The 26,381-nt window shown below is 42.5% G+C and overlaps 3 protein-coding genes across 3 annotated transcripts in view; 2 read left to right on the forward strand and 1 right to left on the reverse strand.

Moving 5' to 3' along the window:
* The window catches only part of LOC132215115 (cadherin-related family member 3-like), an 80,129-nt gene extending 55,285 nt beyond the window's left edge, over positions 1 to 24,844 (forward strand). Inside the window, exons 12-19 of the mRNA XM_059662893.1 lie at positions 1,545 to 1,777; positions 15,315 to 15,486; positions 17,632 to 17,876; positions 19,162 to 19,361; positions 20,060 to 20,079; positions 20,198 to 20,262; positions 22,110 to 22,158; positions 24,340 to 24,844. Coding sequence (XP_059518876.1) covers positions 1,545 to 1,777; positions 15,315 to 15,486; positions 17,632 to 17,876; positions 19,162 to 19,361; positions 20,060 to 20,079; positions 20,198 to 20,262; positions 22,110 to 22,158; positions 24,340 to 24,497 — 1,142 coding nt within the window. The 3' untranslated portion in view covers positions 24,498 to 24,844. The remainder of the gene's footprint in view (positions 1 to 1,544; positions 1,778 to 15,314; positions 15,487 to 17,631; positions 17,877 to 19,161; positions 19,362 to 20,059; positions 20,080 to 20,197; positions 20,263 to 22,109; positions 22,159 to 24,339) is intronic.
* The window catches only part of SYNPR (synaptoporin), a 564,283-nt gene that overhangs the window by 186,948 nt on the left and 350,954 nt on the right, over positions 1 to 26,381 (reverse strand). The window lies entirely within an intron of this gene.
* On the forward strand, positions 12,429 to 14,318 carry LOC132215114 (Na(+)/citrate cotransporter-like). The gene has a single exon (XM_059662892.1). It carries the CDS (start codon positions 12,519 to 12,521, stop codon positions 14,262 to 14,264), a length of 1,746 nt encoding a protein of 581 aa, XP_059518875.1. The 5' UTR covers positions 12,429 to 12,518; the 3' UTR covers positions 14,265 to 14,318.

Below are 26,381 nucleotides of genomic sequence, written 5' to 3' on the forward strand. Positions count from 1 at the left end.
TTATCTGTGAAGCTCTTTATCTGACCTTCAATTCTGAATGATAGCTTTGCTGGATAAAGTAATCTTGGTTGTAGGTTCTTGGTACTCATCACTTTGAATATTTCTTGCCACTCCCTTCTGGCCTGCAAAGTTTCTGTTGAGAAATCAGCTGACAGTCGTATGGGTATTCCCTTGTAGGTAACTGAGTTTCTTTCTCTTGCTGTTTTTAAGATTCTCTCTTTATCTTTTGCTCTTGGCATTTTAATTATGATGTGTCTTGGTGTGGTCCTCTTTGGATTCCTTTTGTTTGGGGTTCTCCGCGCTTCTTGGACCTGTAAGTCCATTTCTTTCACCAGGTGGGGGAAGTTTTCTGTCATTATTTCTTCAAATGGGTTTTCAATATCTTGCTCTCTCTCATCTTCTGGCACCCCTATAATTCTGATGTTGGTACGCTTGAAGCTGTCCCAGAGGCTCCTTACACTATCCTCGCATTTTTGGATTCTTTTTTCATTTTGCTTTTCCGGTTGGATGTTTTTTGCTTCCTCGCATTTCAAATCATTGACTTGATTCTTGCGCTCCTCTGGTCTGCTGTCGGGCGTCTGTATAATATTCGTTATTTCAGTCCGTGTATGCTTAATTTCTAGTTGGTTCCCCAATATAAGATCGAGGGTCTTATTAGTTTTCGTGTAGATCTCATTAAGTTTATCGGCAGCTTCTAAACAGTTCTTGAGAGACCTTAAAAGTGTGGTTCTGAACTCTATTTCTTCCATTGACAATTTTGTCCTGTTTCTTTGTCTCCGCATTTTGTTATGCTTCCTTGGTGCACCCCCTAGTGGTCTTTGTTCGCAGTCTTATAGATAAATCTTGATTGTTGTAGCTAATTCCAGGGAGGGTTTGACCTCCAGGCCAAGTGGCTATGAGAATCAGCTGTGTCAGCAGTGAGAGAACTTCTGTCCTCTAGGGAGGTGCTAATCTAGCCTTTGCCTGAGGTTATCCGGCAAATGCCTCTGTGCAGGGCTTGGGTGGGGCGGGTCGCACAGGATCAACAGGGTGGGCCGGAGAGAGCAGTTATGGCGGCTCTCAGTCCTGTCCCCAGGGGCTCTGCCTCTCTGAGTCCCAGAACCCGCTGCAAAGCTGGGAGAGAAAGCTGCACTCGCTCTGACCGAAGCCAGACAGTCCCGCTTCTCCCGTTTGAGTCTGGGTCCCTAAAGACTCGCCTGGATCTGGTGCTCAGAGTCTGCGACTCCCTCCCGATTGAAAACAACAACCGTGCCCTCCACCGCCAGCCCGCTCCGCGCACTCCGCACCTCAGAATTTGACTTCAGCACTGCGCCTCCTCTGAGTGTCCGTATGCGTTTCTCTTTCCTCCTAGTTGTAGGACTTCCACTCAGCCAGCGTTCCTGTGGTTCTGGGTGATGTCCGTTCCGTGTTTTAGTTTCACTTTTGAAGTAGTTGTTCAAAGCAGCAAACTCCGGCGTTAACCTATGCCGCCATCTTGGTTCTCCCCTAAAATTCCATTGTTTAATGTTTCTGAAAAAAAAAAAATAAATAACTGTTACTGGCAGCTTTCTACAAAGTTGGAGGAGTGACCGCCATTGATGAAGACTACCCACCGAACTGTGTTACGTACAAAATAGCTAGTGGAGACATCCAAGTTATACAAAGATTCTGGATTCACCCTCTCTCTGGAATGATTGAGCTCACCACACAGCCAGACTACGAGACTGTGAAGCAGTATAACCTCACGGTAGAAGGTGTGGACTGCGACAGACTTCATCCTCGCACAGCGATGACCATGGTGAGTAGAGAGCCTCAGGTTTTGATATAATAAAGATGACCCATTAAATTCTAATGTATTAAAATTGAAATGGTCAAACAACAACAGTGAAAAATGCTCAAATAATAACAGTAATTCTCATGAGATTAAAAAGTTTGTAGTAATTGCAAATACACATCTTGTCCTGACCCGCGGGACAACAACGGGAGAACGAAAAGACACCCTAGGAGAATGAGACAAACAAGGGACATGAAAGAAGGGAGGCAAGACAGTGTTCTGATCAAGCCTCAAATTTTATTCTTACAGCGGCAGGATATATACTGTTTTAGGGACAGGGGGTGGGTAAAGGGGTCTATGGGTGGTAACCTATCACTAGAGATTTAGCAGGCTCCGGATGGCTGTGTGCTTATCAGCAGAGATGTGTGCTTGTCAGCGGAGATTTAGCAGCTGTGTACTTAGGGTGAGGGTAGGTTATGTTTTAACTCCAGGCTAAACCACAAGGCTTAATTGGTTCCAGGGAGCTGGCTTGGGGGGACCAGCGACCTATTGTTGTAAGCTGAAGATGTATATGTAATTTCTAATGGCTCCCAACAATTCCTCCCTTTTTCTTTATTAAGGGTGGGCTTTAACCGACTGGGGGAGTAGGGACCTGGTTCCTCCCATGGGATTGTGGAATCCCACCATTAGTGGCTCTTGGTATCTTTTGGGGAGGAGAGGCAGAGCCAATAGTTATGTATGGATACCAACCTCTATGCAAACCAGGTGTGCTCACAGGGAAATCCAGAGGCGGTCGAAAATTTTTGTGACCTTCCCTTGCAGTGCTTTGCCGTGCACCCAGGTCGGTGCCCATGCCTTTCTCCTTCTATGGGGAGTAGGCAAGCATCCCTCTGGCGTCATGCTGTCCCCGCAGGGAGGGAGTTTTGGCAGTCATTATAATCACGTTCACGGTCTATCATGGCTAGACAGTGATAGTGTACCTGAATGGGTTTGGCCAGGATGCTATCAACCTGCTGTTTTACAAAGTCTGTTAATTTTCTAAAAGCCCAGGGGCCGAAAGCTAGGATTAGGAGAAGGCTTAAAATGGGGCCGAGAGCAGGAAGCAGGTAGGGCAGGAGTCCGTTCAGTCCGCTCCAAACGGGGTTCTCGAATAATTCTCTCTGTCTCTTCACTAGATCTTCTTGTAATTTCTTTATCTTGTCTCGGACGATCCCGGATTTGTTGGCATAGAAGCAGCAGCGTTCCTGTAGGGCCAAGCATATTCCTCCCTGTTCTGCTGTGAGCAAATCTAACCCTCTTCTATTTTGTAGTACTACTTCAGCTAATGAGTCTATCTGACCTTGGAGATCATTGATAGTGCCTGAGAGAGCTTGGACATCATCAATTAGCTGGTTAGATAATTTATTATAGGTGTGTAATGCTGTCCCTAATCCGGCGGAACCGGTAGCTACAGCTCCTTTTGGCAAAAAAAAAAGGTCAAGAGAGGTCAATACAGAATGCTTAAGTGCCTTCCCCAGGAGGGAATAAATCCCTTCACATTCTCAAAATATCTAAAGTAAATATTAATTTGTAAGTTTGTTTGGGATAAATGCACAGGATACTGTTGTAAAGCATCAAAAATTAATAAAAAGTGTAGAATAATACCATGTAAGAATATTCTTTGTTCTAGGTCATGACAATTCAATTTTCTAAACTCAAGGTTTGGAATGAGGAACCTAGTTTTTTAAAAAAAGAAATTTACAGAAGCAGAGACAGTATGTTATCTAAATTACAATTTTGGGTCTAGAACCCTTGAGTGACCTGGTTAAGCTTAGGCACTTAGGCAGTTTTGGGTCTCCAGAACATTGAGTTGACATATTAACTGGAGCCCTCTAACCTTGGGATAGCTGTGCTGTCCTTCCCAGGTAGAGGAAAAATGTGCCTTCTAAGATCAGTATGAAACTATAGTTTTTACCTGAAATGATTGTTACCGTACTTCACTTTACCATGCCCCAGGTGGTCTCTGGGCTGTTCCTTTTATTCTGACACCAATGTAGCTCCACAGGTGTCTTCCATTAGCATCACAAATGAAAAAATTCAGAGTAATTAAAGCTAGGTGCAGCCTATCCGAAGGTGATTTCTCCATCATCCCCCTTTTTTGTTTTTCTAATTGAGATTTCAGTCTTTGGTATTGACTTTCAATAATGGCCTGTCCTTGGGAATTATATGGTATTCCCGTAATGTGCTGATTTTCCACTTTTTACAAAATTCCTGGAATTGACAGCTTGTATAAGCAAGTCCATTATCAGTTTTAATAATCTTTGGAATTCCCATGACGGCAAAAGCAGCTAGGCAATGATTAATAACCTGTTTTGCCGTCTCTCCTGTAGATACAGTGGCCCATAGGACCTTTGAAAACGTATCTACAGAGACATGTAACATCCCAAGACATCCAAAAGGAGTATAATGTGTTACATCCATTTGCCAGATATGGTCCCTTAGCAAACCTCTAGGGTTGACTCCTGTGTTAGGCCCTTGAGGTAGATGTAACATGCAACTGGGACATTCCTTGATAATCTGTTTTGCTTTCTGTCGAGAGATTGAGAATTGTTTGGACAACATTTTAGCAGGCTGATGTAAAAGCTGATGAGACTCTGAAGCCTCTTTTAATAAAGCAACCAATTGATCAGCATGTGCATTTCCCTTAGTTAATGGGCCAGGTAATACACTGTGAGCCCTGATGTGAGTGATATAAAAAGGGTATTTTCTCTGCTGCACAATCTGTTGAACTTGCTTAAATAGTAGGAATAAACTTTGGTCACTAAGCTATTTCAACTGGGCAGTTTCAATTCTACTTACTAGGCCCGAATCATAAGAGGAATCAGAAATTATGTTAACAGGCTGTTGGAAATCTTGTAACGCAGCCTTAATAGCTTTTAATTTAATTCTTTGCACAGAAGTATGACTGGTCAGTATGACTCGGTCAGAATTTATAGTATGATAGGCAGCTTTCCCATTTTATGATCCATCAGTAAAAACAGTTAAAGCTCCAGGAATTGGTTCCTGCCTAATGTTTTTTTGGTATAATGATGGAGGTCTTATATAAAAATTGCAAAAGTATATCTTTTAATAAGTGACAGCTAAGTTCCCCTGAATATCCACTTAGCCCAATTTGCCAATTTTAAGTCAGTTTGAAATAACATTTATTCTTTTAACTTTACTTGTCCTAATTATGAACAGTAAATGACATTAATTAAATTTCTGGTATTAGTCTTTAAGTAAATTTACATAAACTTTGTTTAAGGAGGCAAAACACAAATTATTTAATTTAGCTTATGAGGCCCAATATATTGATTTTTAATTTTAGTTAGACATCTGAAGGAAACCTTTTTTTTATTTCCTTCCAGACAGCTTTCTTTCTCACACAAGCAACAAATGTAAGGAACATAGTTGCCTTTTGAGATTTTAACAAATACTGTTGCAAAGCTATATATTTCAAGTGATTTTTCATTTATGGTGACTAATTATTGTCAGATTTAGTATTTTAACAACAATCTGTAAATGTTAAAGAGTATCCCCTTTGGCTTTTTTGCATATACAGAGGAATCATGGGAAGCCTTCAGTAACTTTTTTAGAAGAATTTTACTTTACTAGGATTCAATTGCTTACAAGGATAGTAATTTAAGTAAGTATTTTTTTTTTAAAAAGCAAAGCAGGTAAATTTAGTATTTAGTAAACTTCTGATTCACAAGGGGCAAATGCTGCACCACTTCCAACCTAATTCAAAATGCAGTAGTGAGGAGCTTTTGTTATTTCAAATTACATCTTAAAATTTCACTGCTGTATTTTAAGAAATATTAAACAAAATAACTTGTTTTGCCCTTTCTCAGAGGCAAAAACTTAAAATATATATTTATTAATTTTTATTTGATAAAGCTTTCCATGTGATTTCAAGTATATTAAATTTAGTTTATAATTATTGAGAGATATCAATTAAATTTAAACTGGTTTTAAAATATCAGCTGGGATCACGGAAATTGGATTACTGCTATCAGTCCCTTTTAAATACTTTGACATAAGCTAGTTAACTTTTGTTTAGGGAGGGAACATATAACCTTTAATTGTCCTTAGCTTATGGAAAGCAGGGTTTTCTAGATTTAAGAGATTAGAAACACTTTCTGCCCCATCTGCATTTCTGTAGTGAAGTTCCGCCTTAAAGCTCCACCCCTGAAACTCTATCCTGCCTCAGTGAGCAGACACTCCCTTTGTGATTGGCTAAGTCAGAGGGCGGGGCCTTTGCTGTCCAAGATGGCGGCCTCCAGGGGCACGGCGGGCCATGCGGCCAACATGGCGACTGCCCCGTCAGGCAGCTTAAAGTGGCGGCTGTCTACACTGCTCTTTGACAGCAAACCAAAACCCCTAAAAGATAGATGACCGACATTATATTGTAGACAAACAGAAATCTCATTAGCTGTTTATACCTTTTATAGTTATTTTAAAGAATATCAACTAAATTTAAACTGGTTTTTGTATTAAAAATTTCAGTTGAGATGACAAAATTAATCCTCTTTTTTAAATCAGAACAAGAAGTAACATATTTTGAATTCCTAATCATTTAAGGGAAAACGCATTTTATTTTTTCAAAAACAAGTTATACATTATTTAATTAATTTCTCCCGATTCAATTTGCACTTTAAACTTTCAGAACTTTAAATCTTAGGTAGCAAATTAAATACTTAGCATTTTTCAAATCAATACTTTTACATTTAAGGATACATTTCAAATAAAATATAAGGCATTTTCAATTAATAGATTAACTTCTATCATCTTGACTTTATACTAGGCATACTCAGATCAACATTTCAGTATTATGTCACTTCAAGATACCTAGGTATAAACTCCAAGGTCTTAAATTTTACAGCAGCTTTGGAAAACCACACTTGAGGCTGGCAAGGCAGGCCTGGCCCAGCCTTTGATTTTAAAAGGACCAGAATTTTTTCCTCTGGGGAAGGTCAAGAAACAAGGTTGCAGCTATATTGTTTCCTGCCCCTTGCTTGCTGGTGGGAAGTTTCAAAATTGGCCTGGGGGGCGGGGAGGCAGGGGAGGAACTGTTTTCCCTGGAAGAACAGGTTTGGCCTACCCTGGATCAATCAGATGTAAATTGACCACATTCTTTAAGAATTTGCTACAGGCGGGAAGCAGCCCCTTTCTCCATCAGAAAGGCATGGCTAGCCTTTTAATTAACAAAGGGCTGTTTTTTTTACTGGGCTACTTAGATTTTTTAAAATTAAGAAATTTTTAATAATTCTTGGGATTCGAGTCCAATTATTTTCAGGCATTTACTTTAGCAAATTTTTGTAACAGAGACAATTTTACTGATTTTCCTTTTAGAGGTCTTAAAGTTAGCTTTGGAGTAGGCTTCATTAACATTATTATGGAAAAATACCAATCTTGTTGCTAGAATTTCTACCCTGGGTCAAATTCGCCATTTTCCTTAGGAAATAAACAGTCTTGGGTTTTATTCTGCTCATTTGCAAAGAGATTCCAGCTCAATACTCTATCTAAATGTCCAAAATCGGAACTTGCGCGCATCAGTTTCAAGCCAGGTTTTCTCTTTACACGTGAACAGAAATCCCAGACGCATTTTAAATTTTGTAAAACTTTTCAATTATGAGAAGGAGACTTTAAATTAGAATACTGGGGAGGGGGCGTCCATATTAGATCGCCATGTGCTCCCTTTTTCTTTCCACCACATCCTGCTTTGGGGGAAGTTTCAGCAAATGACTCAGATGGCGTATTTTCCCCGAAGTCATGCTTAATAGAAAAACAGATTTTAAAATGTAATACTACTTTGCTTTCCAAAGTAATAGCTAGCACCCAAGGTGACCTTGGCTAGACTTTGCACTTCCCGACATGTTCTCAGGTAATTCTTAAACAGAACATTAAGTAATCTCATTGCAGGAGAGCTTTTTTCTCTGCGCTCTGCTGCCAACTTTGAATCTCTCTGAACCAGAGAGAGATTCGGCCGCGGGGTTTCATTTCTTATTACAGATAGATTCCAAATACAAATTAAGATAAGAAAACACATTAAGATGACCATGGTACTATTTTTTTCTTCAGCCTGATCTAAAAGAGTACCTTTTTCAAGCAAAACAAAGGTTATATTCTATAATAACATGAAAAAACTGTAAAAGATTTCCTTCTAAAATTTTAACACTTTAAACATGCAAATCAAAAGTCTATAATAAACCATGAGCAAAGGTCAGTGACGAAAGTGAAAAAATTCCTTAAATCTTTCTTTTTAACCCGAAATCCTCGAGCCTTGAGGGACTCACTGAGTCCCCTGAGAAATGCCTAAATCCTTCTCTTCACCCTTACTCTCCATGTCCTGAGGGACTCCCTGAGCCCATCTATAAATACCTCATGAGAGTTCAATGAGTTGCCCATTATTTTGGCTGGGTAGTTCTCAAGATTTCCTCCTCCACGTAAGCCTCTGGGACGTATAAACCCCGTGCCAGGTCAGCTCGGAATTTCTTAAATCACTGGTGATCCTTATGTAACCGCTCTCTTTTTACCTTACGGCCTCTGCTTGCGTGTCATAGGTCGGGATGTATAAGCCCCATACCAGGATGGTGACCACTAAGACGTAGCGAGCTCAGAGTTTGCCAGAGAGGGTGACACAGGTCGGGCCAGAGAAAAAATACTCTTCCGAGTGATTCAGAGTTTTCACTGCTGGTTTCGGGAACCTTTCACCCTTCCCCGAAAGGCGAGGTGAATGCTTATTAGTGGACTGGAGGGAGATCAAGAAAACTAAAAAGGCCAGCCAAAGAGGGTGAAGGCTCTCAAGAGGTATTTTGAAATTCTTGTTTGAAAACTTTCGTCTGCTTACCTTCACAACGATCTGTCTCACGGGCGGGCGAAACCATGGCTATCCAGATGCCGAGTCTTCACTCGCGAGTCAATACTGCGCGGTGACTCAAAGGGGTGCCTGGCCAGGCGCTTCAAGCAGACGTTCTCACAGGGGGTCCCCAAGTTGCCACATTGGGCACCAGACTGTCCCGACCCGCGGGACAACAACGGGGGAACGAAAAGACACCCTAGGAGAATGAGACAAACAAGGGACACGAAAGAATGGAGGCAAGACAGTGTTCTGATCAAGCCTCAAATTTTATTCTTACAGCGGCAGGATATATACTGTTTTAGGGACAGGGGGTGGGTAAAGGGGTCTATGGGTGGTAACCTATCACTAGAGATTTAGCAGGCTCCGGATGGCTGTGTGCTTATCAGCAGAGATGTGTGCTTGTCAGCGGAGATTTAGCAGCTGTGTACTTAGGGTGAGGGTAGGTTATGTTTTAACTCCAGGCTAAACCACAAGGCTTAATTGGTTCCAGGGAGCTGGCTTGGGGGGACCAGCGACGTATTGTTGTAAGCTGAAGATGTATATGTAATTTCTAATGGCTCCCAACAACATCTAACATTGATCATGTGTGAGCTCTTGTTCTTGGCACATTTTATATGTCGATGTAGTTCATCTTCACATTCAGTCTTCATGGAAGGCAGTATTATCATCATTTCCACTGAACAGATGAGAAACCTCAGGCACAGAGTTTAGGAAAATTACTTGCAGTTACTGAGGGTTTGTAGAACTGGATGCAAACCCAGGCTGCCTCTCTTTGGGAGGTAATGTTTACAACGAAGGTAGTTAACCAAGGGGCATTCTTGTGGCATCACAGTGGGGGAGAGTGTGTGTGGGCTTCTAAATTATTTTAGAAACATCAAAGGATTCTTAAAAGATATCAAGACTGGGTGCTGCTGTGTTGATGATGTGGTATGTGTTATTAATGACTAGAAGGTTTTGTCACTGGACAAGAAACAGAAATAGAATGGAAGAATTTTTTAAAAATATATTTTATATTGATTTCAGAGAATAAGGGAGAGGGAGAGAGAGAGATATAAACATCAATGATGAGAGAGAATCATTGATTGGCTGCCTCCTTCACGCCCCCTACTGGGGATTGAGACTGTAACCCGGGCATGTGCCTTTGGCTGCAATTGAACCTGGGAGCCTTCAGTCCACAGGCCAACGCTCTATCCATTGAGCCAAACCAGCCAGGGCAGGATGGAAGAATTTTAAGATCCCCAGCTGGCCTGATGACTCACTGTGCCTTTCCTCTTACTGTCCAGAGCCCCCTGGCTGGCTGCTCACGTGGTGATTAGGTCTCCTGATGGGTCATTGTGAGGAAAACATCAGGTCCATTCGCAGCAGCAGTCAGGTTGACTGCCACAGGGACCGAAGTACAGTCATGTGGACAGGACTCTGTAGCTTGGTTGTCTCAGGAAAGCACGTGCGAGCGTGATCTCCATTCTTAGTATCTGCAGCAGTTTTCCTTGTAGACATTTATGAACTCCCCAGCCCGTATAGGATGCCACTGTGCGGTGGCCCAGAAAAGGGCGTAGAGAACAAAGAGAACCAAACGAGTAAAGAGGAGAGAAGGAGGGGAGTTTAATGCTGCGTTCTCCGCGAGACCCACCTGCCCAGAAGGTGGGGCCAGTGAATTCGCACCCCCAGGGAGGGAGGGGCTTCTTTTTTATACAGGTATTTGGTGAGGGGCGGGGCCTGAGCTGAGGAAGTCTCCACCACATGGGGTGGGCAGGGTATTCAGGAAGGAGTCAGTATCTGTGTGGGGGTCGTGTGGATTCCAGGGAGGGTCCGGTATCTGTGTCTGGCACGTTGATCTGTAAGAAATTCCAGGGAGGGTCCATTATCTCATCACACGTCTACATGTATCTAATCCTGGGCTCTTTCCGACTTAACAGACACCACTTGCAATTATCATGCACTTATTACAAATGAGAAGAGAGGGAAGCAGATAAAAAAGCAACTTCAAGGGACTCTGTTCTTATAAAAAGAATTCGCATTTTTGGCTAAAGACAGAAAAGGAACTTTTTTTTTTTTTAAATCCTCACCAAGGATATGTTTTTATTGATTTTTAGAGAGGAAGGGAGAGAGAGAAACTTCGATATGAGAGAGAAACATTAGTAAGTTGCCTCAGGCACACGCCCCAACTGGGGAATAAACCTGAAAGCTGGGAATGTGTCCTGACTAGTAATCGAACTGCAACCTTTTGGAGTATGGGATGACACTCCAACCAACTGAGTGAGCCACCCAGCCAGGTCTAGAAGAAACTTTTTATCCCTTCTTTTTTGTTGTTGTTGTTAATCCTCACCTGAGGATATTTTTTCCATTGATTTATTTGTTTAGAAAGAGTGGAAGGGAGGAGAAAGAGAGAGAGAGAGAGAGAGAGAGGGAGAGAGAGAGAGAGAGAGAGAGAGAAACATTGATGTGAGAGAGACATATCAATTGGTTGCCTCCCACATGCATCTTGATCGGGGCTGGGGACTGAACCTGCAACCCAGGTATATGCCTTTGACTGGGAATCAAAACTGCAGCTCTTCAGTGGATGGGCCGACGCTTTAACCAGTGAGCAAATGACCAGGGCTCCTTTTTTTTTTTTTTTTAATTAAAACAATTTTTTTAAATTGAGGTACAATGGACAAATAACATTATATTAGTTTCAGGTATACAACATAATGATTCAATATTTGCATAAATGGGAAATGATCACCACAATAAGTCTGGTTAGCATCTGTCACCTTTCAGGGGTTGCTTCAAAATTCCACCATCACACACAACAGAAAAGGCCTCCGTGGGCAGTTTCCTTCGTGCAGAAATGCGATTCCAGTGAGAATGACGGGTGGCAAGCATGACAGCGTGGTCAAGGCTCTGAGGGGCAGACATCCGTGTGTGTTGAAGCAACCCCTGTGGTTGTCAGGAGAATGAATGAGTCAAACACGGTAGCTGCATATGGTGGGACACTAAGAATCAGGAAGAAATAGAAAACTAGTTCTCCAAACAGCAGCATGAAAACAGCAAGAGAATATGGTGCTTTGGGAGAAAAGTAGGAAATAGGAAACAGCACCATATCATTTATGCAAATTAAAACCACATGACCTAACTCTTCATCTTCTGTGAGGACATATACTTGCTGGAGGGCATATATTAAATATGGGGGAGGAGGAAGGGAATAGGAGAGGGAGTCAAAACAGAAAGGCGTTCTCTGAACACTCCATCGCCATCTCTACCTCCTTAACCTGCAGAGTTCAATTTCCATATGACATTACCGAATATATTTATTTGTTAATTTGTTTATGGCTTTGCCTCCTACCTTTAGCATATAAATTGCAATGGGCAGGTGCCGGAAGCCGGTCCATCCTTGCTGCTTGACACAGTCACTGCAGGAAAGAAACATCTGCATAGCATACTGTTCTTAATATGTTTGCTCCCCTTAGCGCTGTGTGTTTTAACCAAGGTCACCTCTCCGAGAAAGGTTGTTTCCCCAGGTAGGGATTTTTCCCTGAAGTCAGGGAGGGGATAAAACTCCTTAACTAAGTGCCAGGCGGGTAGTTAATCACTTTAACTACAAACAATCACGCTTAAGCTACATAATCTTTACTCCCTGGAATGGAGATAAGAAACGCCCTAACCTTTGCAATAGAAATTGACAGGATTAAAATCAACTGGTATAAATACGGATGTAACAAGACAGTAAAAACCAGAACTTCGCTGGAGATCCAGAACAGAACTTGGCTGGAGATCCTGGCTAGAGAACCTGGCTAGGCTGTTGATCAACTGAACGCTGTCTCCGTGACCTTCCTTCTTCGCTGACTCCGTCCACACCTTTGGGAACCCTGGACCTGCTGGGGTTGGACCCCAACACTAAGGAGCATGCTGTGGTTAAACCTCAAGCAGAGCATGATGGCTTCGGCACTGAGGTATGTCTCCAAGTTCAAGTCCTTTGTGATCTTGTGCTTCACCCCGATACTGCTGCTGCCACTCATCATTCTGGTGCCCACCAAGTTTGCCAGGTGTGCCTACGTCGTCATCCTCATGGCCACTTACTGGTGCACGGAAGTCATCCCTCTGGCCGTCACCGCCCTCTTGCCTGCCTTGCTTTTCCCACTCCTCAAGGTTCTGGACTCCAATCAGGTGTGTGTCCAGTACATGAAGGACACTAACATGCTGTTCCTGGGAGGCCTCCTCGTGGCAGTGGCCGTGGACCGCTGGAACCTGCACAAGAGAATCGCCCTGCGCACACTCCTCTGGGTGGGGACCAACCCTGCACAGCTGATGCTGGGCTTCATGGGCGCCACCGCCTTCCTCTCCATGTGGATCAGCAACGCAGCTGCCACAGCCATGATGCTGCCCATAGTGGAGGCCGTGCTGCAGCAGATGCAGGCCACGACCACAGCCAGCGAGGCCGGCCTAGGCGAACTGGAGCTGGTGGACATTGGCAAGACTGGTGAGCTGCCAGGGAGCCAAGTGATTTTTGAAGGCCCTGCTATGAGACCACAGAAGAATTGTGACAGGAAGAACATTTGCAAGGCCATGACACTGTGCGTGTGCTATGCGGCCAGCATCGGAGGGACTGCCACCCTGACCGGGACAGGACCCAACGTGGTGCTCTTGGGCCAGATGCACGAGCTGTTTCCTGAGAGCAAAGACACCGTGAACTTCGTCTCCTGGTTTGGATTTGCCTTCCCCAACATGCTGATCATGCTGCTGCTCTCCTGGTTTTGGCTCCAGTGTATTTTTATGGGATTCAATTTTAAAAAGGTTTGGGGCTGCGGTCTGGAGGAAAAGAGTAGCGAGAACGCTGCCTATGAGCTGTTGCAGGAGGAATACAGGAAGCTGGGACCCTTCTCCTTCGCCGAGGGCAACGTCCTGCTCTGTTTCCTCCTGCTGGTCACCCTTTGGTTCTCCCGGGACCCAGGCTTCATGCCTGGCTGGATGTCAGTCGCCTGGATGGAGGGCGAGACAAAATATGTCACCGACGCCACCGTGGCCATCTTCGTGGCCATATTACTATTCATTGTGCCTTCGCAGAAGCCCAAGTTCAACTTCTGCAGCCAGGCTGAGGAAGAAAGAAAGACTCCGTTTTACCCGCCTGCACTGCTGGATTGGAAGGTGGCCCAGGAGAAAATTCCCTGGGGCATTGTGCTGCTGCTGGGGGGCGGGTTCGCTCTGGCGAAAGGATGCGAGGCCTCGGGGCTGTCTGAATGGATGGGGAAGCACATGGAGCGCTTGCACGTTCTGCCCCCAGCAGCCATCTCCTTGGTCGTGTCCTTGCTCATTGCTGTATTCACTGAGTGTACAAGCAACGTGGCCATCACCACCCTGTTCCTGCCCATCTTTGCCTCCATGTCAAGTTCCATTGGCCTCAACCCGCTGTACGTCATGCTCCCCTGCACCCTGAGTGCGTCCTTTGCCTTCATGTTGCCTGTGGCCACGCCACCTAACGCCATCGCGTTTGCCAACGGACACCTCAAGGTTTCTGACATGGTGAAAACAGGAATAATGGTGAAGATAATTGGAGTCTTATGTGTGTTTCTGGCGATCAACACCTGGGGACGGGTCATGTTTGACCTGGACAATTTTCCTGACTGGGCTAATGTGACTCATATTGTGACTTAGGAAGAGCCTCAAGAGCATAACACAGCCCCGCCTTCCTGATGACTCCCGAAGCTTCTGGCAGGCAGGCTCCTTGTTTGGTTTACCAGAGTATCATCTGTGTGAATACTCTTAGTATTCACCTGTAATGTGCTATCCTGGCCAGGTGAAGGCCCAAAGATTTAATAAAGATTTCTGACTTCCAGACCTGTGCTGTTTTCCATTATATCACAGCAGTCTCCCTAACATCACATGAAAGCACCCCACATGTTGAAGAGAACAGATAGCTATATTCAATCTACAGAAGTAGCATTAAAGAATGAATTATTCCCCAAGAATTTAGCTGTGTTGTTAAAACATTACAGAAAACATTTTAAAAAGATAATACTTGCAAGTATGAGCACACCAGGGATTATTCTGCAAATGATGAGAAAGTTATTACTCACCTGAGAGTGGGCAGATAACCTTTCTTATCTGACTGGCATTTGATCACTGATATTTAAAAAGCCTTGATATTTTGATCTTTTCCCGTGTAAATCACAGTTTCCCAGGTTATGGTATTTTAATTAAGACAAGGTTGATAAGAGCTCCCGATTAAGGTCAGAGCATACTTTGAAGTAATCATATTGTTACCAAAAAATACATTGTGCTTGAGAGAACGATGCAGAGGAGGACCTAAGTTACAAAAGAGCAAACTCAGGATATATTTGCCATGAAGCAGAGATATTTTAAAGGTTCGAGGAATTACACTTTTTAGCAGCATCATTCTTCAGCTTTCCTTTTCTCATCATTTATGAAATTTTTGAGTTTTCCACAGGTTCTTCTCATGAGCCCCAAGCTCTCCCTAATGGCCACACTGAATGTCACAGTCGACCCAGGAATAATAAGCCCGCTGAATAGTTGATTGACAGCCAGAACCCAAATCTGCAGAAACATTTCTTCAAACTCACAATGGCAGACTTTTAATTTAGTAATTCTAAGTGGTCTGTCTCTGCCCAGATGCTTATTTCAGATTTTGTGTATAAATAGTCACAGGACGTGGATGTGATATTTCTGTCTCCCTCCCTGTGACAGGTCACTGTAGACATCGAAGATGAGAATGACGAGGCACCTGTCTGCACACCCTCTCTCTATAAGGCCGTCATTTTTGACAATGTTGTTGCTGGGACAAACGTCAATGGCTTCAAACTAAACTGCCACGACAGAGATTCACAAGATTTTGAAATGCGCTTTGAGATAGTTTCTGGTGGATAATTTTATTATTTCTTTTTTTAAATTATTTCTTTTAATCATAGCATGTGTTAAATTGACATTTAGTCATATCCTCTTTAACATGATATAACCTTGGAAATAACTATGTTTATAAATGTTAAGCTACTTCATATCTATGGCATTGTTTCCCCAAGGAACCCTTTTCACTTCCACACATCCAATCTAATTCCTCTTGTGGAACTATAATTGATTTCTTTGTTTTTTTATCCTCACCCGAGGATATTTTTTCATTGATTTTTAGAGAGAGGAAAAGACAGAGGGAAATATTGATGTGAGAGAAATACATTGATTGGTTGCCTCCTGCATGTGCCCTGACCAGGGCCCAGGTTGGGTAGGAGCCTGCAACTGAGTTATGTGTCCTTGACTGGAATCAAACCTGGGACCCTTGGCTCCACAGGCCAACACTCTATTCACTGAGCCAAACTGGTTAGGGCGATCTATCATTGTTTGGCAATGAAGAGATTTTGGACCTGCATGGGAAACACTGCTGGTTAAGTTACAAGGAACTAAATCTGTTCTCCTTGTGCTGGCTGAAAGCAGCAGCCCCCTTCCCATGTGATAGTGATACAGGTTCTCTAGGATAGAGAATCAGTTGTGTTATCATTGGATTCACAGAGGTCCGTATCAACTTTGGTCATAAGATGACATATGGAAGAAGCTCATTAGAGACCAAATCTGAACTAAAGATGGGGAATTGAACTGGCAGCCTCTGGTGTACAGGATGACACCCAACCAACTAAGCCACACTGGCCAGGGCACTTCTCTCTTGCTTTCACCTTTGCCCATTTGTCTCAGAGTCGGGTGGGAGGACCCAGCAGGGAGCCCTAACCTCAGAGTACCCTTGCCCAGGCCTCAGGATTTCCATGAGATCTTCTGATTACAGCCCACCATGGTTACAGCCAAGTAATTCTGCCCCCAATGGCAGCTGTAGATGTCTAGTGCCTGAATCTGGAGAGCATGGCCTAGTAGAAGTAGCATGAACAGGTGGGTCCAGGCTGAGGAAGGTCATAAAGACTATTAGATGAGAGGGGTGAAAGATAGACTAAGATTCTCCAAAGGGGAGGAAAGCTGGAGTAGGGGCATGCTCTTACATAGAAAATTTGGGATATATATATACCCAAGTGATTCCTGTGTGTCAAAGTTTCCATTAATTCATTCCACTATTCAGTTACCAATCAACATTCTCTTTATCCTTGAACCGTATGAGTTACTGTGTAAATAAAATATTTTATTAGACACCCCCCCCCCCAAAAAAAAAAGAATTAGGAAAATTTGTGCCACACATTATGTGTATGTTAGTTCTACTTCTAGTATTAACCTGTACTGTGCTATCCTCCTGCAGGGTGAAACACACACACACACACACACACACACACACACACACAAAGATGGGTACACAATAGGGTACAACATAGATATGAATCTTATATTCATGGAACTCATTGTTCCTTAAATGAGTGGTAAGATCAGCAATTAGAAAATTATAAAGTATGAAAAGTTCTATTAAGGAAAATTACTGGGTATCATGAGACAATATAACAAGGAGAAGTTCCTAAAGTATGGAGGTCAGACCTGCTGTCATGTACGAACTCTCCTGAAAGAACGGGAGTGTGGATGTCAGTAAACACCCTGACAATTAATGACAAGGACTAGTGCCATGTCTGCTTCTCCTGCTAGATGGTGAGGTACAATGTGCATGTTGTTTCACAATAGTGTCTCCAGGGCCATTGAAACCGAATAGGGGCTCAATAGATATTTGTGGTCTGACTGGCCCACTGATATTGATCTAGACTAAGCTGACAGTGGAAATAAAATTTCTCTGAGTGGGAGATAAAGGAAGGGGAAGCAATTAAGGCAGAGTAATTTGATAATAGTCTAATGCTTGCTGACCTTATATGGAGATAAGACTCATGATCTTAACCTTTAAAATTTTTCTAACCAACTGAATTTATTACTTACTTGACTTCAATTTATTATAAGTCTTGTAAAACTGTAGGAATTCATAGATCAATAGAAATTTTATTTATTTATCACTATTGTGTTTCAAAAGCTACCTATGACAGTTAGAGAAGACCTTTTAACATATCTCAAAATAATTTTTTAATTATCCCTTTTAAAGGAAATGAGAACCATCACTTTGGATTTGACCCAACTCGAGGTTCAAATACTCCAAAATTAATTGTGAAGAACCCGTTTCACTTTGAATCTGGAGCTGAATTGCAGCGGCAGTACCATCTCGTGGTCCACATAATTGATGACAACCTGAAATACGGCAAAGCCACCAAGCCTAGGACAGGCACTGCTATTATAGATATTTATGTGGCAAGGGCCAACGTGCCACCGCCTGCAACCACCAGTTCTGAAGTAAAGAGTTATGGAATTTAATTTGGGTCTCTGTGTGGGAAATATTCTCTTGTAAATTCAAGTTTCATCTAGAAAGGCTGGAAGGCTATGTAGGGCATCACCTTCACCTGAATGCCTTTCCACTTGTGCACTACCCCATCCACTCAACAGGCAACATTTTATAGTGTGCATCCCTGAATATAAACTGTGAGTATAAACAGTGGGTGAGAGAGAATTTGTGATAATTGCAGGTGGAGCACAGAGGACCCTCAAGGAACTAATTATGTCTAGATGGCCTGAAAGCTTGGCCCACCAGAGAGGCCCACTGGCCAATGAAATCTACCAGTTAAATCTCTACAGATTGACACTTTTTAAAAAAAATATATTTTTATTGATTTCAGAGAGGAAGGGAGAGGGAGAGAGAGCCAGAAACAACAATGATGAGAGAGAATCATTGATTGGCTGCCTCCTGCATGCCCCACACTGGGGATCAAGCCCACAACCTGGGCAGTGCCCTTGACCAGAATCGAACCCGGGGCCCTTCAGTCCACAGGCTGAGGCTCTGTCCACTGAGCCAAACCAGCTAGGGTTCACAAATTGGCACTTTTAAATGTTATTCTCTGTTGGCCATATTATTCATAGTAATAGACACCTCTCATGTGCCAGGCACTGTAGTACATGTGTTATATTCACCATTTCATCTAATGTTTGATCCGAGCCTGTGAAGTTTAGCAGACCCTTTAGTATTTTGTTATTTCAAAAATAGAGCAGCAAGGTCTTGGCAGGATCCAGAACAGCTTCAGAGTCAGCCAAGGAGAAAGCCTGTGCAGGAGACTGTGCGGTCAGTGTATGCTATTGTCTTCTATCCTTTGAAGTACAGTCATTTTTTTACAACATGGATGATAAATCTTCCCACCCGGATTTTTTGATTTTTAAGGAAACACTGTTCTCTCAAGCTGCACAAAAGGGTTTATCCTGTGTGGAGTAAATAATAGAGGCATACAAGCCTAAAAAACCTCGGATGCCATCTTCTTCAATGCCTTGATTTTCCAGATGAGAAAACCGCAGTCATGATGGGAAATGCGGTCATTGCATACAGTTCAAGCCTGCAGATCCTTAAATTGGTGCCTTCTTGGGCTTGGGTGTTCCTCAGTATCCCCTGTGGGTTCTACAAACATCCACATATCTGGGTCAATACCCCACTGTCTGTGTGGGACCACGGCTCCATCTGGATGCTCATTTGTAAACAGATGCCCTCTGAAAACACAAACTAATGCTCTGTTTGCTTTGAAATACTGTTTCCCAGCAAAGAAAGGGCCTGACCATCGTGTACACAGCCATCAACACATACACATCCAGTGGCTGGTACATTCCGTTCATCTTCACGCTGATGGCTGTTTTCTTTGCCGGGTTGGCTTCCTGGGTATGTTTCCTGCTTTGGAGATACGGGAACATCATGGGATGCTGTCAGAAAGCGGCCAAGGAAGTCTCCAAGCCCAAACCCAAGTATGTGATTTTTCTTTCTCAGCTTCTGACGTAAAGAGTTGGAATCCTTTGGCGAGGCTACACTGAGGGCTCTGCCTGAGAGCCTCTGAGGGGCACAGAGGAAAGTATTTGGGAAACAAAGTACGACGGTCCCTTTCAAGGCTCCAAACCTGCTCTAACTTTAAAAAAGAGCACAGCGTATCTTTGGGTTCTACCTTAGAGCCTCTGAAACACATTTGCTGTGAGAGTAGATTTTAAACAAATCAATTTGTGAGCAGACAAGCCAAACAACTCCCATATTATTTCGAGCATGCATCACGGGCAGGTGTGTGGCGACCACGGGGGCTGTGGACAGGTGGTGAGTCCAGGTGCCCTCGCCACACTTGCTTTGAATCTCTGTGAAACTGGGCAGATGCCAAAGAAATGGAGAACATGCAGATGCTTTCATCACCATCCAAAAATAGCTCATCAGGGAGCAGAATACCATGGCCTCCGAAATTGAATTGATTATGAGTTTTTATTAACTAAGCAGAGATCATTTATGACTCAGCGATGGGAGGTGGTGATGGTTAATGAGATGAGTTCGCCATACAGAATTGTTTTAACAATTGGGAATAAGAGAGATGTGGTAATAGCCAGGTGCTGCAAAAAGTGATTTTTTTTTTGCCATGTGGTAGCATAATGAAGCTGATATTTTGTCAAATTTTCTTTTCATACAGGGGAATAAAGTACATTGCAGGTAAGACACAGATTGCTCATTGTCACATGATTATTATGAATTGTGTGATTTTGAAAAGCCACTCATTAGATTGATACCTGCCATTTATTGGTTGTTGGTTTATGTATTTGTTGAACAGGAGATAGAAATCAAATGGAAAAGATTGTCATGGAAAACAGAAATAAGAAACTAGAAGTATTAACAGTAAGTACATTTTTTATGAGCCCTCCGTAGTTAGAAGAAAGAGGACTACAGATTCTCTATAATTATTGTTCAATAAAAAGCTCTTCCATGTCGCCCTAACTGGCTTGGCTCAGTGGTTAGAGCATCAGCCTGAGGACTGAAGGGTCCCAGGTTCGATTCCAGTCAAGGGCATGTACCTGGGTTGCAGGCACATCCCCAGTGGGGAGATGTGCAGGAGGAGGCTGATCGATGTTTCTCTCATCGATGTTTCTAACTCTCTATCCCTCTCCCTTCCTCTCTGTAAAAAAAAAAATCAATAAAATATATTTAAAAAAAGCTCTTCCATGTAAACATATGGTAAATCTACTCAGGTATCATAGAAAGGAAATAAAATTATTTCAATGTATCAGCTTCTGTTGAATTACAAAGATGGGATTTCAGATCCACTCTTAGAATCTCACTTAGGTCCAATTTTGCTGCTGATACTGTATGTGTATTCAGCAAAAACAACATTATTTACCATTGCTTAAAAATAAGATCTGCTTTTTCACAACAAGGTGGTGTTAAGTAAATAAATAAGTACATCAAAAAAGAAAAAAATCTGGATTTGAAAATAGATTACATATGTGATAAAGCTGAATAAGTCCTTCATCTTTGGGGTTTCTTAGCAGGTAGTAAAATCTATGCCCTGTTGTATTGAAATCTTTAAATTGGCTGATACTCATTCATTAATGGATCCACGTCAATAACTGTACAAGGGTAAGGCTATTCCAGGAAGTAGACATGTGAAGCAGAACAAGTAGGCATTAAAAAATATTTTTTATTGATTTCAGAGGGAGAGAGAAAGAGAGAGAGAGAGAGAGAGAGAGAGGGAGAGAGAGAGGAGAGAGAGAGAGAGACATCAATGATGAGAGAGAATCATTGACTGGCTGCCTCATGCACACCCATACTGGGGAGCTCACAACCCAGGCATGTGTCCTTGATTGGAATCAAACCCGGGACCCTTGAGTCCACAGGCTGACATTGAGCCAAACCGGCCAGGGCAAGAAGGCATTTTTCAGTCTCCATCTCCCTTTTCTCTCTCCACCTGCTGCCCCATTAACAACAGGCATTTCTACCTGAGTCCTGACTGACCATGACATTGTTTCATGAGCTGGTTCTGTTTCAGTGCTCTCTTCCCTGCGTCTTCCTTTATGAAACTGATGCCAGCCAAGCACCTCTGCTAGTGAGTGAGGGCTGGCAAAACAGCATAGTGCAGACTGGTGGCTTAAACACCAGACTTCTATTTTCTCCCAGTTCTAGAGGTTCGAAGTCTCAGGGGAAGGTCAGCAGGTTTGGTGTCTTCTGAGGTCTCTGCATGGCTTGCACATGGCTGCCTTCTCTCTGTGTCCTCACATGGTCATTTCTCATCTCTTTGGTCTGCGTCCTAACCTCTGTTCTTACAGCGACACCAGTCAGATTAAGGCCCAGCAACATGACCTCATTTTACCCTCATCACCTATTTCCAGGCCCTGTATTTAAATCTAGTCACATTCTGAGGTGCTGGGCATTAAGGCTTCAACATATGAAGTCTGAGTGAGGGAGCACAAGTCAGCCCTAACATTTCCCATTCAAGATAAGAGACTTCACATCAGTAAGAAGGGCTGAGTTTAGGGAGGGCACGGTGGGCAGACGGATGTGGGGCTGGGGCTGAGAGGAGACAAGAATAGCAGGACAGTTTTGAACCAGGGCTGCGAGCTCTCTACATAAGAAAAACAAGGTCACTCATAAGAAGTCACCTGCTCAAAGTACTCAACACTTGTCAAAATTTATTTTATCAAGTGACTTCATTGCTAATATTTTGTGTGTTGTTGTTTTTTTTAAAAAAGGAAACCATTGTCTATGAAACTGTATTTGATGGAGAAGCCATTGATCCAGGTATGGTGCTGAAGTATCTTTAAGTTAAGCCCCTTTTGCCTATTTGGATACTAAGCTATGTGAATAAATTACTTATTCACTGTGCTTTGCATAACGAGACTCTGTACTAGAGCAAACCATTCAAGGTCCAGGCAGATAAAATAAATGACCATAAGGTGCCATATAAGACAGTTCAGTCGTCAATGGAGGTTGATGCTTGGGAGCCATAACTATTATTGGGCTCCATCAACTTATTGCCACATTGGGAATAGGCCTGGAGTTGCCAGAATTCTGATGCTTAAAAAGAAGCTGGAAATCAAAATTTTTACATGAATTTTTCCCATTTTTAAGTGTAGGTAAGTAGTTCAATTAAAACAAACTTCATTTTCCAGGCCAAATAAAACACATTTTCCCCCCTCCTGGTTACTGTCGTATAAACTACCCTGAGACTTACTGGCTTAGAACAATAACCATCTTATTATATCTCAACATTTTGTGGGTCAAGAATTTGTGCAGGTGTCACCTGAGCAATTCATTGGCTTTATTGTATTAAAAGGAACTTCATTGGCAGCTGGTGTGGTCTGGTGGGTCCAAAGTGGTTTAATCACATGCCTGACAACTTGGGGTTAGTTGCATGGTTAGGCTCAGGTGGGTCCCACTTACTCTTTAAAAACTAAAAAAAAATTAATTATGGTTGGCATTCAATATTATTTTATATTAGTTTCAGCTGTACAGCATAGTGGTTAGGTAATGATATAATTTACAGAGTGATCCCCCAGATAACTCAAGTACCCACCTGGCATCATACATACTTATTACAATATTATTGCCTATATTCCCTATGCTGTTCTTTACATCCTCATGACTATTTTGTCACTACCAATTTGTACTTCTTAATCCCTTCCCCCTTTTCACCCAGCTCCCTAACCCCCCTCCTATCTGGCAGCCCTCATTTTGTTTGTTCTCTGTATCTATGGGTCTCTTTTTGTTTTATTTGTTCATTTCTTTTATCCTTTAGATCACATATCAGTGAAGTCATATGGTATTTGTCTTTCTCTATCGGACTTATTTAACTTAAGGCAATACCCTCTAAGTTCATCCCTGTTGTCACAAATGATAAGATTTTATTCCTTTTTATGGTCGTTGAATATTCCATTATATATGTACCACATCTTCTTTATCCACTCATCTATTGATGGAACTTGGATTGCTTCCATATCTAGGTTGTTGTTCATAACATTGCAATGATCATAGGGGTGCATATATCTTTTGGGTTTCTTTGGAAATACCCAGAAGTGGAATTTCTGGGCCATAAGATAGTTCTATTTTTAATTTTTTAAGAAACCTCTATACTTTCATAGTGGCTACATCAATTAGCCATCTCATCAACAGTGTACAAGGGTTCCCCTTTTTTCCACCACTCAGCAACACTTGTTTGTTGATTGATTGATGGTAGCCATTCGGACAGGTGTGAGGTGATCTCATTGTGGTTTTAATTTGCATTTCTCTGATGTTTAGTGATCTTGAATTTTTACTCTATCAGGCCCTATTTACCCTGTTTCTTTTCTCTTGTATATTACTATATTTCATTATTATTTCTATAAAGCATTGGTAGATTAAACCTTAGACACTGTGTAAGGCACCCACCTCACTTGAGGGAAAATTTAAACAATAATTTGACTTGTTTTTTAAAAAAATGTTTGATTTTAAAATAATTAGAGATTCCCAAGAAATTGCATGGAGAAGTGCTTTATACCCATCACCTACCTTCTCCCAAAGGCAATGTTTTCTAAAGCTACGGCACCAAACCCAGGAAACTGACACTGGCCAATGAACTGGACTGCATATTTGATCAGTTTGGGCATGCACTTATTTTTTTATGTCTGTGTGAATAGTTCTGTGACATTTAATCACCTATCTAGATTCAGATGACCACTACCATGGTTAAGATGAAAAACCATTCCTCCACCAGAGATGGTATCTCTGGTGCTTAAGGGGCAGTTTTTAATGCATGTGAAATCACACACTGCTTCAAGTTTTGCTTCTCATTTTCCCTTTGGTAGCAGAGCAAGGCTTGAAAAGACAAACAGCTTGTCACTACTGGCTGTATAGCAAATGCTCAGTAAACACTTTGTGGGATGAACCAGTGCTTTGTGAGTTCATTATAATCAATGTTCTTTGTGTTTTGTGTTCTCCCCACAGTCTCTGGGAATGTGTATGAATATAACAGCAGAACAGGTGCACGGAAGTGGAAGAAGTCCCCCAGGCACCAGGAGGCGTCCTTGGCGAGCATGTACGCCCTCCCAGAGCCCCACCCTTCTGAGGAGTCCACGTCCTTAAGAATTCCCATGCAGGACTAGCACTTCCTGTGTGGCTGAATGGTTGCTGTTTTGGTGTGTGTCACTCTCATGGCAGTTTTTTTCCTGGCTATTTCATTAAATGGCAGATGTGAGGCCAGCTGCTTTGTTTATAGCTTTCTGGAATCCTCCAGTTCAGGGCATCAGGGTGAGGTCAGCAGGACTGGTCGACCCTGAGTCTCTAAATAGCTTTGCTGAAAACTAGAGACTAGACTGATGCATGTTCACGGTCTGACTTTGCCCAGTGGAAGGTGTGCTTGTTACGACTGGAGCCTGTTTTGCTCACTGCTACAGGCCCAGCACATGCTTGGCACAGTGGGGACTCCATACATATTTAGTGAATAAATGAATTTGTGTACATAAATCCAGATCTCTCGCCTTTAATTCAAATTGCTTATTACTCCTATGTCCCACAAAACAGAAATGGGAATTATCTTTAGAGAAGAACTTTTTTGGTTTCTAGCAGTCATAAGAAACAAAGAATTTTTTCCAGCATTTCAAAAAGCACAATTGATCCTGCTTTTACTTTGCTTTTTGTAGCACTATAGAGAACGAACCCCAGAAACTTTAATTATTATTACTGATGACTTGCCAAGGAGATGTAGTCATCCAACCTTTTGAGAACTATGTACTTAGACAAATAAGTTTTAAGTACACATGTGCTCTCCGATGATCTCCCTCTTGGGTATCAGAAGACACATGGTAGCAGGAGACCAGAGCAATGTTGATGGTAGAGACTAAATCCACATTTACCCCAAAATAGAGTTCAACATGGGATATATTTTTTTAATTATTATTATTATTTTTTGTTCATCTTTACCCAAGGATATTTTTCCATTGACTTTAGGGAGAGAGAGGGAAAGACAGAGAGAAACATCGATGTGAGAGAAACACATCAATTGGTTGCCTGCACATGGCCCGGTAGAGGCTGGGGAGGAGCCTGCAACCAAGGTGCATGCCCTTGGCTGGAATTGAACCCAGAACCCCTTGGTCCACAGGCTGATGCTCTACCCACTGAGCCAAACTCGCTAGGGTGACATCGGATATTTTTTTAATGAATCTTATTCAAAGTAAAAACACACTAAGAGCAATGACTTTGAGTCAGGGGATTATGGGGGCTTGGATGGTCAGGAACGCCCTGATGTTGATGCTCCTTTGCGTATGTGCACATGGATGATCCCTTCTCGGCCATGGGACACCTCACCCCCCAAGAAGAGAGAGCACCTGGACATAACAGGCTCACTTTCCATTTATGTCTAACTCCATGGGTCAGTCCTCAGGGGCACTATGGTGTGGGGGACAACAGTGGGTTTGAAGTCGGGAGCTTGGACAAGTAGAGTAGCCTCTTTGAAAGTCAGTTTTCTTCTTCAAGACTATGTACAATCCCTCCTGCCCCATTTCTGTCTCATCACTTTGTTGTGAGAAATAACATAAAAGAATTGAGATTCTACATTTGGAAGTGCTCTTTAAACTGTGAGTATTATCTCTAAGTGTTAAACAGGATTAGTTTCATTAAGTCAAAACTGGCCAGGAAAGGAGCAGTGGCGTGGAACACAGAGAGGGTAACTCCATGGTTCTAAGCTAATCTATGTTGGAATTGGTTGGTAATTAGCTTCACAGCTTTTGTGAAGCCTTGTTCCAGATGGAATGACAATTCTCCACCAGGGAAGAGACTGAAGACTGAAAACGCTCTCCCCTCTCCAGAAAGACTCTCGCTGGATGAATTATGATTAGATGGATGGAGACATGTGAGTCTCCATCTGCCACCACCTGAGCTTTTAAGAAAAAACCCCCAAAGCATTTATAAACTTCCTTCTCAAAGTCTGGATTGGATCAATTAGTATTGTGTCTGCCTGTGCCAAAACCAAGAAAAATTGGTACATTGTT

Source organism: Myotis daubentonii, chromosome 14, assembly GCF_963259705.1.
Source record: "Myotis daubentonii chromosome 14, mMyoDau2.1, whole genome shotgun sequence".
NCBI classification, from domain to species: domain Eukaryota; kingdom Metazoa; phylum Chordata; class Mammalia; order Chiroptera; family Vespertilionidae; genus Myotis; species Myotis daubentonii.